Below are 15,000 nucleotides of genomic sequence, written 5' to 3' on the forward strand. Positions count from 1 at the left end.
GGTTTATAATATGTTACTACAACAATGATATCATCCTGCGAGATAACTGTGGCCGGTTAAGACTCATGTGTGGCCGGTTAAGACTCATGTGTGGCCGGTTAAGACTCATGTGTGGCCGGTTAAGACTCATGTGTGGCCGGTTAAGACTCATGTGTGGCCGGTTAAGACTCATGTGTGGCTGGTTAAGACTCATGTGTGGCTGGTTAAGACTCACACATGGCCAGTTAAGACTCATGTGTGGCTGGTTAAGACTCAGGTGTGGCCGGTTAAGACTTTTCCTCACTTCAGATGGTGGAGACAACACCCAGAGAGACCAGTGGTTATCAACTGTGGGTCTGGACCCCCAGGGGGTCCCCAGACGATTAGCTTAATGTGCAACATTGTTTTCTCAATCAACAGTAAACAAAGTGACATGCAGTATTCTGTATCTGCACACTTTGGACCATTAGCATCATAAGTAGCACTTGGCCTAGCCTCGACGACCTTACAGGCGTATGAATAGGCTCAACTTATGTCATTTGGACAGCATTGAATTCTCATAGTTTCACTGTACAGATATTCTACTGTTAGACGGATGTTACGTTCTTAGCTTACTTATGATTCTTGATGACTATTTTTCATGTATTTGATGTATTTCAATGTGTTCTATACTGTAAATCACTGTGTAAATGCCTAACTTGTAAATTGTATAAGTGATGAACAAACTACTATAAAACATTTCAAACATTATGTTACACTTTAGCTACTGAAAAATAGCAGATCTACAAGCGCATAGCGCGGCACAGAGTGCTACGAGCTTGTAGATCTGCTATTTTTGAAAAATCGTGAAAATGTGGCGCAAATCTTTGAATATATATTCTTTTAACTCAAATCTTTGCTTCTGGGGAGGTCCCTGGAACAACTTATTTTCAGATGGGGGGTCAGCGGCCAATTACATATCATTTTTGGGGGTCCTTGACATGAAATAGTTTGAAAACCACTGACATAGAAATATGGGTTTTTCAGAACACTGTCAGGATATAGAAGACATTTTGTAGAATCGTCCTCCAGTCTAAACGGGTTAACGTTAGTACTACTAAAAACAATGAACACATCAACATACCTGCGACTGCAAGTGACGCTCGAGCCTGCCTCTAAACGTCATTTCGTTAGCATGCTGTGCTCTGCCCCAGAGTGTTGTTTCCTCTTGACGGGGGGGGGGGGGGGGGGGCATTTTATTTCCTTCTCTCGTACAAGGACGACCTTGTTCTTGTAACCGGCGGGGAGGCGGCGGGGTCCGGGGATAAACTGTCAAAACAAATGCACGTTAGAGGGAGATCAGATCTAAGCAGGGCGCCGTGGAGGCGCGCAAGTTGCAGGAGCAACCGGAACGCATGCAAACAAAAAACAAATCGAGTCTCATCGAGTTGCCCTTCCGTAAGCGACGCGTTGCTTACGGAACTCGCCAGGGACGCGCCGAGAGTGAGGGCACTTTTGGACAAAAATAGCGAAAATAGCAGATCTACAAGCTCACAACGCGTCGTGTTCAAGGAGTGTGGCATTTGCATTTCTTTCACCATGTAGTAAATGCTGCATTCGTGGTCTGGAGAGGGCAGTTGTTTTACAGACGGGTAAAAGGGGCAGAGGCTGAAGCCCCCTTTGACGCCTGTGTGTGCGCGCCCCTGGAACTGGCCTATCGGCTTGTTCCTGCAGCAACGCAGGCGTGCCATTAAACAACGGTAAAGCACACCGGGCCTCTCGTGCAATATTGCTTAATTCTGAATGTTCAACTGCTTTGTTTAACCCATTTAGGCCTGACGTCGACATTTTTAAAAAAATCTTCAAAATCCTGTTTTCTGAAATCATAATTGCTGTATCAGTGGTGCTCAATATTTCATGTCAAGGACCCCAAAAAATATATGTAACATGCCTTCCCCCCCCCCCATCTGAAAATATGTTGTTCCAGGGACCTCCCCAGAAGCAAAGATTTGAGTTAAAATGTTCACTCTGTAATAATATATTCAAAACATTTTCACGAAAGATCTTAGTCGACTAAAAATGTCATAAGATCTTAGTCGACTAAATCTACAGGTGATTTAGTCGACTAAAATGTGTTTTGGCGGGCCTTGATGCCGTCATAATGGCTGATTTTACACTTAGCCCTACACATAGCCCTCAAATAGCCCAGGTATGTTGATGTGCTCACAACGCGTTGCGTTGCGACGCGTTGTGAGCTTGTAGATCTGCTACTCTAGTTTTTATCTGTTTGACGAAATTGTCAACGTATCTAGTCTTAGTTTTAGTCATCATAGCTTAAAGTTTTCATTTAGTTTCCATGTAGTTTTCGTCAGTGAAAAAAGGCATAGTCGACGGACATTTTTCGTCTTGGTTTTAGTCGACGAAAACAACACTGGTACCCGCCCAGCGGCCCAGAGTGGCACCAGAACGACCACGCCATGATGTTTATCACCCTGTGCTACTGCTGGCACCTGGCCACCGCTCTACAGCACCGTCTGCTGGTGAGACCGCCACACTGCATATATATATATATATACCCACAGATTCTCAGCCCTTTTCCATTTCAAGGAAGGAAGGACCCCCCCCCCCCCCCCAAATATATACTACTACAGGTATTATGTATTTGGCCGCAGAGGTTCAGACCCCCATCGATATGAAAATATTTGTAGTGACTGCAGCACTGCAGGGACCCCCATGATGCGTGCGCGCGGCGTGCGTGCGTGTGTGTGCGCGCGCATGTGTGTGCTGTGATTGATTGATGGAAGTATTTATTAACAGTTTGCAGAATTACAGTACATTTCAAGCACAACTCAATACACAAAAACTGTTAACTGTGAGTGGACGACCCAAGCACTACACTTGTTTACAAGAGGGTCCACCTCATCCATTTATTCCATGAGATTAGACCATAGACCATTTTATGGTTTTATCCTGAATGAAAACATTCTCTGAGGTAAATGAGTTAGTGTACATTTCCCATAATAGCCTATAGCCACTATAATGTTTTACTTAATATGCTACTGGCTGTGTTCTTCTTGGAAAATATAAAAATATACTCCTATGGAAAGGCTATAATATTTTACTTATATTGACCGTTGTGAATTAATTAGCAAACTGCACAATGTGACTGAATGTTTCCTTTACATCCTCGTGTTGGGCTTATGTTTTCGCCAAAGTTTTTATTTGTGTTGTTTCCGTCATAAGCGCATGCAGCTCCGTTTAGTTGTAGACCAAGAATGTTCCAAGAAATAACCTGTGTTCCAATATTGATCCAATGAAGTAATTATTTTAGTCAAAGCTCTTTTCATTGGTTAGCTCACACATGTTGTGAATGATGCCATCGTGTTGTGAGCTTGTAGATTGGCTACTTGTTACACACATGTTGTGAATGATGTCATCGTGTTGTGAGCTTGTAGATTGGCTACTTGTTACACACATGTTGTGAATGATGGCATCGTGTTGTGAGCTTGTAGATTGGCTACTTGTTACACACATGTTGTGAATGATGCCATCGTGTTGTGAGACTGATATGAGATGTGGTTTGTGAGACTTTTTTTTTTTTTAATGAATTGAGTAGTACGTGACTGAGGACACCAATGGAAACAAGCCGAAAGGCTTTTCTATAGGTTCCATGCTTTTGGCAGACCTTGTAATCGTACTGTACTTCCCCTGTAGTGGTGGAAAATAGTACTCAAATCTTTTACTTTAAGTAAAAGTGTCAATGCTGCAATGTAGAACTACTACTCCGTTACAAGTAAAAGTCCAGAGTTCAAAATGTACTTGAGTAAAAGTACAAAAGTATTTGGCAGCAAAATGTACTTAAAGAATCGGCTACTTTTGGTAATTCTTTACCAAAAGTACCCAATCTACAAGCTCACAACACGGACGTCGCGTTGCTTATAGATCGGCTGTTTTTTGCCGTATCCCCCCCAGGCTTAAGTAGCGGGGGTTCATGTGGTTAATCATGCTGCTGATGTTTTCATATTGTCAAGGTGGTGCACATATTGCTGGATAATGGATATAATATTAATTTATTGATAATAATCATAGGCCTATGTTATTTTAAAATAATTACCTTTTTAATATAGACATATAGGCCTAAATGCCTGCAGACATATTTTCATTAACCTATATTTTTCATTCATCCCTTTCTTTATTCATCCATGAATTTAAAAATAATGTAAAGATGGAGTGCCGCGATTCTTTTCCACCCTAAAACATGATCATCAGGTCTTATTGTTATATAAGGAGGTATAATTATTTTCAAAAAAGTGTACAGTATTTGTTAAAATGTTGTTTTTATGTGGGCACGCCCACCAGTTCAGTGGTGATCCCCCTGAACTGAAGCCGCACCCACAGGGGAGGGGCTGATAATGTGATGTCACTATATTACTGTTTATTTCATTGGCCCGTTTGACTGTCAAGGGTTCAGCCTCCAGGAAGAAACCCTAAATACAACGTTAATACACCATTGCACATACAAATGACTCCAGGGTGTCTAATGAAGTACTGGCACCTCATAGACACATGAAAAACTGGAAAAATACAAACATTGTGGCACTCCATCTTTAACAAACTGTCCTTGTCAGGGAGGTGACAGCCAGCAGTCACTTATTATTACTGTTCCTAGCGAAAATTCAGCAGCAGCGTTTTGACTGGTTTCTCGTAGTCAGTTGATTCTTCATATCCAAATGAGTGAAACGGCCGGGATGATTTGTTTATTTTTCAAACAGTTCTTGAGGCGATCTGAAAAAACCCTATGGGGATTACAATGCAAATAAAAAGTACATTAACTCGCAGACCTATAGCGCCCTCTACCGATATTGACGTCAGACTCGGTGCTCCCCATACAGTACTGTCCGAAATCATCACTATTACAGCAGCCATCGTGGACGCCATCTTGAAAATGATGCCTTTCAAGTTGTTCGTTTTGCCGTAAAATTTTTGTATGTTATTTAGCACACCCAATGGTAACAGAACCTATTGAAAGAAATCTATTCTATCAATTATTAGGGGTTCCAACCATATCTGACATATCTAATAGTGGTTCCATTGCAAACCGACCACTAGGGGGCGAGCCAAATTAGTTTGCAATGGTTTTTGAAAACCTTATGCCCATACCTAACACCATGCCAAAATTCAAAAAGTAGTTACGAAGTGCATTATTGTTATGATTTACATATTACATATTAAATCCCAGTTTATAGGCATTTTAGCCCATTTTCGCCACCGTGGACACCATCTTGAAAATTATGCCTTTCTGGTTGTTCGTTCCTAAAATTTTAGTATGTTATTTAGCACACCCAATAGTAACAGAATCCATTGAAAAATCTATTTTATCAATTATTTTCGTTTTCAACCATACCTATATGTATCCAATATTTGAGTCTGTGCAAACAGACCACTAGGGGGCGCTCCCAACGTGTTTGCACAGCTTTTTGAAAACCTTATACCAATACCTAACACCACGCCAAAATTCAGAAACTAGTCACCAAAAGCAAAATCTTTACAAGTCCGCCCCCTGCTATTATTTGAAAGGTGTAGTGAAACGGAAATGGCATTTTATTTTGAAGTTTCAGATTGAAACACTGGCTCTGGAGTTTCTGAACCAATCAGAGCGTCGCATCCCTCCAGGCTATGGGAGAGGAAGTCTCTCACGTGCAGTGTAATTTGTAAACAAAGTGACAGAGTCTAGTGGAGCAAAGCCAGGGGATTATTTCTAACCTATACACAACCTATATACATATTTTAGCGTGATGATTAAGTTTAAAACGAGTAATACACTGTTTGGATGTCATCTTGAATGATATTAAAAAACGGAGTAGTTCTTTAATCAAAACCAGCTGTGGAGGAGGACAATGAAGCATGGGAATCAAACTGGTGAGCTTAATTTCTATTGGCTTTTATTGAGGTGGGCCTCGGCACGTCATCACGCAGCACATTTTTGTTTTCAGGAAGTAATTAAAAAATATATGTTGGCACCCGTTAGGTAGCCCATGATTATGATGACCACGGATAGGGTGAAAAACTAAAAGTGTGAAAAATGTATTTTTCATTTCACTACACCTTTAATGATCTTTGGGAGACAATAAACACTTTCCTGTGGGTTTTTGTGTTTTTAGATATTTTACTATTTCAAAGTGTCTATGAACTCCATGATGTCATGGACACTGGGCTCACTACTACATTACTTCCTGGACTACATGTTGTCTCAGTAAGACAGCCCCTATCCACAAGGAGGAGCAGTGCACCAAAGCAGTATGGGAATTGTAGTCCAGGAATGAAGTGAGCCCAGTGTCCATGACATCATGGAGTTCATGGACACTTTGAAATATTAAAATATCTAAAAACACATATTACCCACGTAAAAAACCCCCAGGAAAGTGTGTCTTGTCTCCCAAACATCATTAAAATAGATCTGGTTGCAAAAGGGATGAAGTGTCCCTTTAATGGCTTTTTTAGTTTCAGTGATCATATCTATAGAAAAGTGTCTCTTACCATGTGCGTAAGATCCACTATACCCGGTGCCTCAGAGGCCTTTAGGAGTTGTATTGTTGTTGACAAATAGCCACTACATTCAATAAGTTTCAAAGAATATCAAGATTTTCTTTTTTAATAGCTGATGTGTATAGAGCGTCAGAACGACGAGGGCACCAGGAAATAATTCCCCGTTCATTTTCCCCATAGACGTTTCAAAAAGTATGTATTCAAAGACCTGTAAGCCTCGGACAAAGCCAACAGCCCAGTTGACAAATCATGACAATAAACACATTTTTTTGGGGGGCCGAACAGATAATTAGAAAGACGAAAAAAAAGGGCAGGTACAACACACACACAAAGTGTGTTTATTGTCATGTTTTGTCAACTCGGCTGTTGGCTGAAATGGGGAAGGACTGCGACGCTCCAGTGGTTCCCAAAGCGGGGTCCGGGGACCCCCAGGGGTCCTTGAGAGAGTTCCAGGGGGTCCCCAGCTAAATGATAGTTTGGAACCAAATGGACCCTTATGGGTCTGCAACTCTGAGAGTGTACAAATGGAACCATTTTTACACTCTCAGAGTTAAATTTACATTGATTTTACGATATAAATCGGGGGTCGCAGACATAGAAATGCCATTAAATGTGGGCCCGTAGACTAATGCATGTCAAACTGGGGGGGGGGGGGGGGTCCTTGAAATTAAACGGGTTGAGAATCACTGCTAGAGCCGTAAAAATCTTCTCTTATGGGGGGTCCCTGGCATATATTTTCAAATGGGGGTCCTCGGGGTAATTAGTGTCAATTTGGGGGTCCTTCGCATGAACAAGTTTGGGAACCACTGCTACATAGGGCCCTGGTTGTCCCCGGACCCCACTTCTGCCTCCATGGGCCCCTCTTGTTTTTTTCAACATAGCCTATATTTAAAACATTAGTAGGCCTACACACATGTCAAAGTAATCATATTAATAATGACAATAATAAACTAAATCAACATAATATAACATAGGCCTATACATAACAAAACAAAAACAGACAAACAGAGCACTGCCATACATTGTGCATTTCTTTCACCTTATACATTCATGCGTTTGATCTTTGTCTGTCCTTTTAGGGAGTCCATGTTTTTATGAATGTCTTGTGGGATCTGATTCTCTCCATCTGTATGATTACAGTCATCTCGTTAAGCCACTTCATGAAGCAAGGAGGAGAGGATGATTTCCAATCCAACAGAAATATTTTCTTCGCTGCAACCATTCCGAGCATCAAAGCTCTTGTTCTTCATCTGTATATTCTCTGAACATCCAAATAAAGCCAATTGAGGGTCAATTATTATAACGTTTTTTATACACTTTAGAAAACCATTCAAAAATCTTTGACCAAAAACTGTGTAGCTGTGGACAGAGCCAAAATAGATGTGTTAGGCTGCCCTCTGCTGTTTTGCATCTATCACACATCGGAGAAGTTGTAGTCGGATAGATCCTGTGCAGTTTTGTCTTGGAATAGTGCAATCTGTGCATGACTTTATATTGTATTAGCTGATATCTGGCATTAATGGAACAAGAAGGTGTTCTCGATAAACCCTTCTTCCAGATTTCATCATTCATCTCCATTCCCAGTTCAGAGACCTCAAGCGGTTGGTAGATACAGGAGTAGTAAAGACAGAAACAAAACGAGAAGTTGTTTGCTTAGCCCATTTTTTGCGGGAACCCCTTTTGGTGTTTTAAGCATTATGTTATGCTTTAGCTATTGACAAATAGCAGATCTACAAGCTCATAGCGCGGCACCGAGTGGCGCGCTACGAGCTTGTAGGTCTGCTATTTTTGAAAAGTTGTGAAAATGTGGCTCAAATCTTTGAATATATATTTCAGAGCGAACATTTTTAACTAAAATATTGGCTTCTGGGGGGTCCCTGGAACTACATATTTTGAGATGGGGGGCTGTGGCCCAATAGAGATAATGGGTTTTTCAGAAAAATGGACCTCAGTCCAAAATGTGTTAGAGTCAGGGGGGAGTCAGTCTCTCTAGCATCTGCATCATGGTCACTTTCCTGAATAGCAGATAGGATCGAACCAACGGCTTGAGTGTAGTCATTTAGAAGTCTGAAATTTCTCTCACGGCTGGCTGTATCATTCTCTGTAGTGCACTCGATGCATCTCAATAAACTTTGGAAAAAATTAATAACAAAGTCTCTATTGCCATTTAAGACATTGATTTGCAAACAAATCAAAACAAAAAAAATCAAGTGGGCGGTCTTCATTTTTCATTTTTGCACTCACTGCGTTGCGTCCTACACTACCTCTACCTCCAGTTCAGCACTCAGCAGTTACAGGCCTGTTCCTGTAACGGAGCTGTTCCTGAACGGAGCCTCGCAGCGTGGGCGGTGTTATGGCAAAAATTGTGTCCTGACGAATTATGTGACCATCTTGCGAGCTTCCTGTTCCAGGAATTGCCTTCCTGTTATAAACATACTTTTGTGCATATACATTCATACTCTCACTCACACACACACACACACACACACGCACGCACGCACGCACACACACACACACACACACGCATGCACGCACACGCAGTGTTGGGTATATTACTTTATATTTGGAATATATTACTTATTAATTATTACCTTAATTTTAAAGTAATATATTGTATTACATATTACTGTCTGAGCAAGAGTAATATATTAATATTACTATTACCGGTACATATTACATTTTTTTTTAAATGCTCAAATTGAACAATCTTTTGTATTATATATTGGACAGAATGGACACAGCTGTGCACTGTGCAGGCAGATGAATTATAAGATTTTTAATTACATGAATTTAATTATTTAAATTGTTAATTAATTCAAATCTTTGTAGGTGTTTTCATATGACACACAATAGACCTACTGTATACCTTCTATAAATGTAGCCTATAATGACATGATGACATCACAAGACACAAACCACTTTCTATGCCTTTTATTAAAGTCCACATACAGAACAGGGACAGCCTGAGCAGCATTAGAATGCAAATGAAAGTGCTGTTTAAGGTGCTTTTTCAATATGCTTAGATTAGAGGTAGAGAAACATTTTGGCTATGTGGAAAATACAAACACAAGGCTCAACACGCCATAAACACACACAGCTTATATTAACCCATTTAGACCTGAGCTCGATTCTACAAAAAACGTATGCTCTGAAGGAATATATATTCAAAGATTCGTGCCACATTTTCAAGGTTTTTCAAAAATAGAAGAGCTACAAGCTCGTAGCTCTGTGCCGCGCTATGAGCTTGTAGATCTGCTATTTTTCAATAGCTAAAGTATAACATAACGCTCAAAACACCAAAAGGGGTTCCTGTTTAAAACAAAAAAGGCTAGCAGCAATAAAATGTCTCCAACAATGAAAATAAATGTTAGCCTACTGGCTTCATAAGCCAACAAAATAGTGCATTTCACTTTCACACAAGAACAAGGCATGTACATTTTTCAACAATTAAACAAAAAGTGCATGTGTACCTTTTGGATGTAAACACTAACAGCGTTTAGGCTCAATTGGGCTTAAAACACAGCCAAATAAAATAAATAAAATCAAAACAAAGGCCTCTGGACACTCATGCATGAAGGAAGCATGAGTTCAAGTCCGTTGCTCTCCCCAGGTTTGGCGGAGGGTGTGTAGAGCCCAGGATCACATTAGGTCACTTTCACAGATCAGAACTTAGGCAATAGGCAAATAGGCATAGCTTATTATGTTGGCTAAGCATAGCCTAAAAATAAAATAAAACACACCACTGTCTCTGGAGCTAGCCTAATCCACTGTCTAGTCTACAGACACTGTCTGTAGACTAAAGTATCTGTTAAAACGCATCAGAAGAAGCTGTTGGAAGCGTCCGTCACCGAGACGATTTCGTTTTGGGGTGAGTACAAGACTGCCAAGACTGAACAGCCTTTCAACTGGTGCACTGGAGGCTGTTGGGGCATTATAACGGAGTGAAATTTGTTTTATTCTTGGAAACTGGTGCAGGCTTTCCATCGTTTTGGCACTGTTGCAGAGATAAGCAGTTACCTCGTTTTCCACAGACATAGCGGCAGTCTCACCGGGTCCTTTTTCAAAGGAAAATAAGTCATCCTCCTCGCTAGCAGCATCAGCAGATTCAGTGTCAGGCGTTGGGTTATTGGTGGGTGCAGGCTCAAGTTTGCGACACTCCATAGTGAGCAAGAGCTTAATGTGATCTCGTCTGTCTTCTTCTTTTACCCAGTGTAATTTGAATTTGGGCAGTGAGACAGCGGCCAGCAACGCATCCTTGGAGTCGAAAATCCCCGCAAATCGATTTTGAATTGCGCCCACTATTGCCTCAGGCAGTCCAGTGGTCATCTGCGATGGGCCATTTTTCAATGCCATGGTTCTGGCCATTAGAATTTCTAGCGCTGGTTGAAGCATCCCATAAAAACAAGTATCCTCACCCTGCAGAATGTCAAGTGCGATGGTGAAGGGCTTCAAAATGGCACAATATTCTTTGAGAAGCAGGTACTCCCTCTCGTTCATACATTTAATCTGAAACTCTGTGCTGATGTTGTTGATGTCAGCGAGGGGCATTGATGTGATCCGTGAATATGCATCGTGAAATGAGTTCCACCGTGTCGCTGTGGGGACAATCAGCTTTCGATCACTGAACCTCTCCAGGCTCTCTGATGCTACTGTGGATCGGCTGGCTCTGGACCACAGCGCTGAACATTTGGCTGTAGCACTGCGATACACAGCCCTCGATTCTGAATGAGATGACAGCCATTTATCAACCTCATTATTGGCAATTAGATTAAGTGTATGGGCTGCACATCGATAGTGGTTGGGCAATGCAAATAAACCAGGCTGGGCATTATCATCCATGGCCGTGTCGAATACAGTATTGAGGTCTGTAAAGGTCACCTCCTCTTCGTCGCGCTCATCTTCGTCGAGCTCCTCTTCATCTGCTGACTCTTGCTGCTGCTGCTGATGATTCTCTTTGAAAGCCTTCACAAAGTTACTGCCATTGTCCGTCACACATGCAGTCACTTTATTGTGGTTCAATCCATATTTTGAGAAAATGTCCTCCAGCTCAGTTGTAATTGCATCATATGTGTGACGGCCTCTGAACCTTTTACAAGCTATCGCTGCCTTCTTTCTTTTCAAAGTACCTGGATCTATCCAGTGGACTGTCACCCCCATGAAACTTTTGTTGTTCGCACTCCATATGTCTGCTGTTGTTGATACATATGGCTGCGCATCCAGTGTTTTTTTTAGCTCCTTCTCCATCAAGGCATATGCTGCGTCCAGGTCTTTGGCGAAAGCTTTTCTGTCTGGTAGGACATGCTGAAAATGTATAGAAGAAGATATTGTATTAATGCCATGATTTCTTGATTTGTAAATAGCATATAATCAAAAAGTGTTACTATTTGCTGCTAGGGCAGTGGTTCAACCTTATACCAAGTACCACCTCAGAAAATATCTGTCTCTCCAAGTACCACCATAATAACCAATGTTAATAAAGAACAGAAGTAATACTTAACACCTGTAGCTGTCACATAAATGTCATAAGACAGAGCCATGGGCAATTAGACAGACAGACAATGAGACAGACAGACAGACAGACAGACAGACAGACAGACAGACAGACAATGACCCAGAGACACAGACAGACAGACAGACAATGACCCAGAGACACAGACAGACAGTCATACAGACAGACAGACAATGACACAGACAGACAATGACACAGACAGAAAATATCTGTCTCTCCAAGTACCACCATAATAACCAATGTTAATAAAGAACAGAAGTAATACTTAACACCTGTAGCTGTCACATAAATGTCATAAGACAGAGCCATGGGCAATTAGACAGACAGACAATGAGACAGACAGACAGACATACAGACAGACAGACAATGACCCAGAGACACAGACAGACAGACAGACAATGACCCAGAGACACAGACAGACAGACAGACAATGACACAGACAGACAATGACACAGACAGAAAATATCTGTCTCTCCAAGTACCACCATAATAACCAATGTTAATAAAGAACAGAAGTAATACTTAACACCTGTAGCTGTCACATAAATGTCATAAGACAGAGCCATGGGCAATTAGACAGACAGACAATGAGACAGACAGACAGACAGACAATGACCCAGAGACACAGACAGACAGACAGACAATGACCCAGAGACACAGACAGACAGACAATGACACAGACAGACAATGACACAGACAGACAGACAGACATACAGACAGACAGACAATGACACAGACAGACAGACAGACAGACAGACAATGACACAGACAGACAGACAGACAGACAGACAATGACACAGAGACAGACAGACAGACAGACAGACAGACAATGACGTCAGAGACACAGAGACACACACACGCGCGCGCGTTATGTGTTTCAATGAGCCACGGCCCACGGGTGACAGGTTTTAATCATGGACTTGGCCTGATAAGTTTGTCTCTTAACTTCGTTAGATGCCCTTAAGTAAGAGATTCATGCATTCATTGGCAAAAATTGGCAACGGAATCTTACCTCAGATTTGACGGGGATTTTGCCCACAAGCTTTCTAAACGCTGTCTAAACAAAGTAACTACAGTAGTAACTATAGTTACTTTCCACCACTGTGTGTGTGTGTGTGTGTGTGTGCGTGCGTGCGTGCACGCGCGCGTCTGCGTGTGTGTGTGCACGCACGTGTGTGTGTGTGCGTGCGCGTGTGTGTTTATTTATAATAATGTATTATTTTAATGTGAAGCACACTGAGTTTATCTGGTATGAAATGTGTTAAACAAATAAAATGGACTTGACTAAAGACAGTTAATGAGACAGAATAACATTTTCATGTGTTCATCTCCATTCAGGTTGGATCACTGTGGACTCACAGAGAGATGCTGTGAAGATCTGGCCTCAGTTCTCAGCTCCAACTCCTCTAGTCTGACACTCCTGGACCTGGACCGTAACGACCTGCACAACGCAGGCGTTAAGCGTCTCTGTGTTGGACTGATGTCAACACATTGTAGACTGAAGGAGCTCAGGTCAGTAGTCCTTTATCTCTCTCTCTCTCTCTCTCTCTCTCTGCATGCTGTGTGTGTGCGTGGGAGGCGGCGGTGCTGAGTGAGTGGTGGTGGCGTGGAGTTTAAGTTTGTTTGTTTTTCTTTTCCATCTGTTTTTCCCCTCTGTTACTGCATGGTCAGGTAAGTGTACTTTTTTGTCGTGCTTTTAAAGTTTGTGGGACTGCGGTCCGTGGGGACCATGGCGTCCGCCGAGACGCCGCTCGTGTCAATTCGACACGGGACCAGGTTAACGCCTGATCCAGGTATACCTATGGAGGAGGTGTTGTTAGCCGTAGGTGATGCCATCGGACACGATAACATGTGTTTTGCCTCACGTATGAACAAAGCGGTTGTTGTGTTTATGAAAGGAGAGCGCTTTGTAAATCAGCTGATTGAGAGCGGTATCATCATACGTGATCTGTATGTTGAGGTGACTCCGTTAGCGACTCCTTCAATAAGGATCACTATTTCGGGAGTTCCACCTTTCATACCAAATGAGCTATTGGAGCAAGAGCTCCGCAGGTTTGGAAAGTTTGCTAGTGGTTTCAAAACTGTGGGGCTCGGGTGTAAAGATCCCAAGCTCAGTCACATGCTATCGCTATGAAGGCAAGTGTTTATGTTCCTCGAATCACCAACACAGTCATTGGAGGTGTCCTTCAGAGTTAAACATGGAGAGGGACATTACATGGTTTATGCAAGCTCTGGGAGCATGAAATGTTTTGAGTGTGGTGACGTAGGACACAAACGTGGATCATGTCCTCATAGAAACCGAACGGGCGGCAGCGCTACGGCGGGTCCTTCTGGTGTGAACAGGAGGGAGGGGGGTGGTGCGCGGGGGGTCCCGTCACAAGCGGAGGAGCGCGCTGCTCCTCTGGTGACAGAAGGGGGGTCCGCGGCTCCTTCCTCCTCAGTGTCAAACACAACTAGGAATGTTGATGAGGAACAATCAGTCACTAGGGCTGTGCCCACAAACAGTGAAATGGCAAGCACAGCTTTGCCAGTGAACAGTGCAATAAGTGGCAGTGAAAACAGTACTTCAGTCACTAGGGCTGTGCCCACAAACAGTCAATCAGCCAAACTGTTCACAGTAGGTTTACCAGCAAACATCAGCAGTTCAAAGAGTACAGTTCAAGTCACTAGGGCTGTGCCCACAACAAGCAAAATGGCAAACACTACAGTTTTGCCGGTGAACAGTGCTACAGCTGGCAGTGCATTGAGTACACCTGTAACTAGGGCTGTGTCCAAAGCCAATGAGGTTGCACCTAGCGAGGTTTCACAGGTTAACAGTACTGCAGGTGGCACGGCGGCTGACCCAGCCAGCAGTGATGGTGGCGGAGTAGCTGCCCCTGCTAACAGTGCAGTGGGTAACAGTAAGACCTCGCCTACTAGTGAGGCAACAGACAGTCCAATGGAGGTGCAGCAGCCTGTTACGCTGTCTAGCCAGTTAACAAACACTG

At 42.5% G+C, this 15,000-nt stretch overlaps 1 protein-coding gene across 1 annotated transcript in view; it reads left to right on the top strand.

Annotated features, from left to right (window-relative positions):
- LOC306925822 (NACHT, LRR and PYD domains-containing protein 3-like) overlaps nt 1-15,000 on the top strand; it is a 224,877-nt gene that overhangs the window by 71,714 nt on the left and 138,163 nt on the right. The window contains exon 4 of the mRNA XM_079504923.1: nt 13,352-13,525. Coding sequence (XP_079361049.1) covers nt 13,352-13,525 — 174 coding nt within the window. The remainder of the gene's footprint in view (nt 1-13,351; nt 13,526-15,000) is intronic.

This window comes from Electrona antarctica, assembly GCF_951216825.1.
Source record: "Electrona antarctica genome assembly, chromosome: 7".
In the NCBI taxonomy this organism is placed as follows: domain Eukaryota; kingdom Metazoa; phylum Chordata; class Actinopteri; order Myctophiformes; family Myctophidae; genus Electrona; species Electrona antarctica.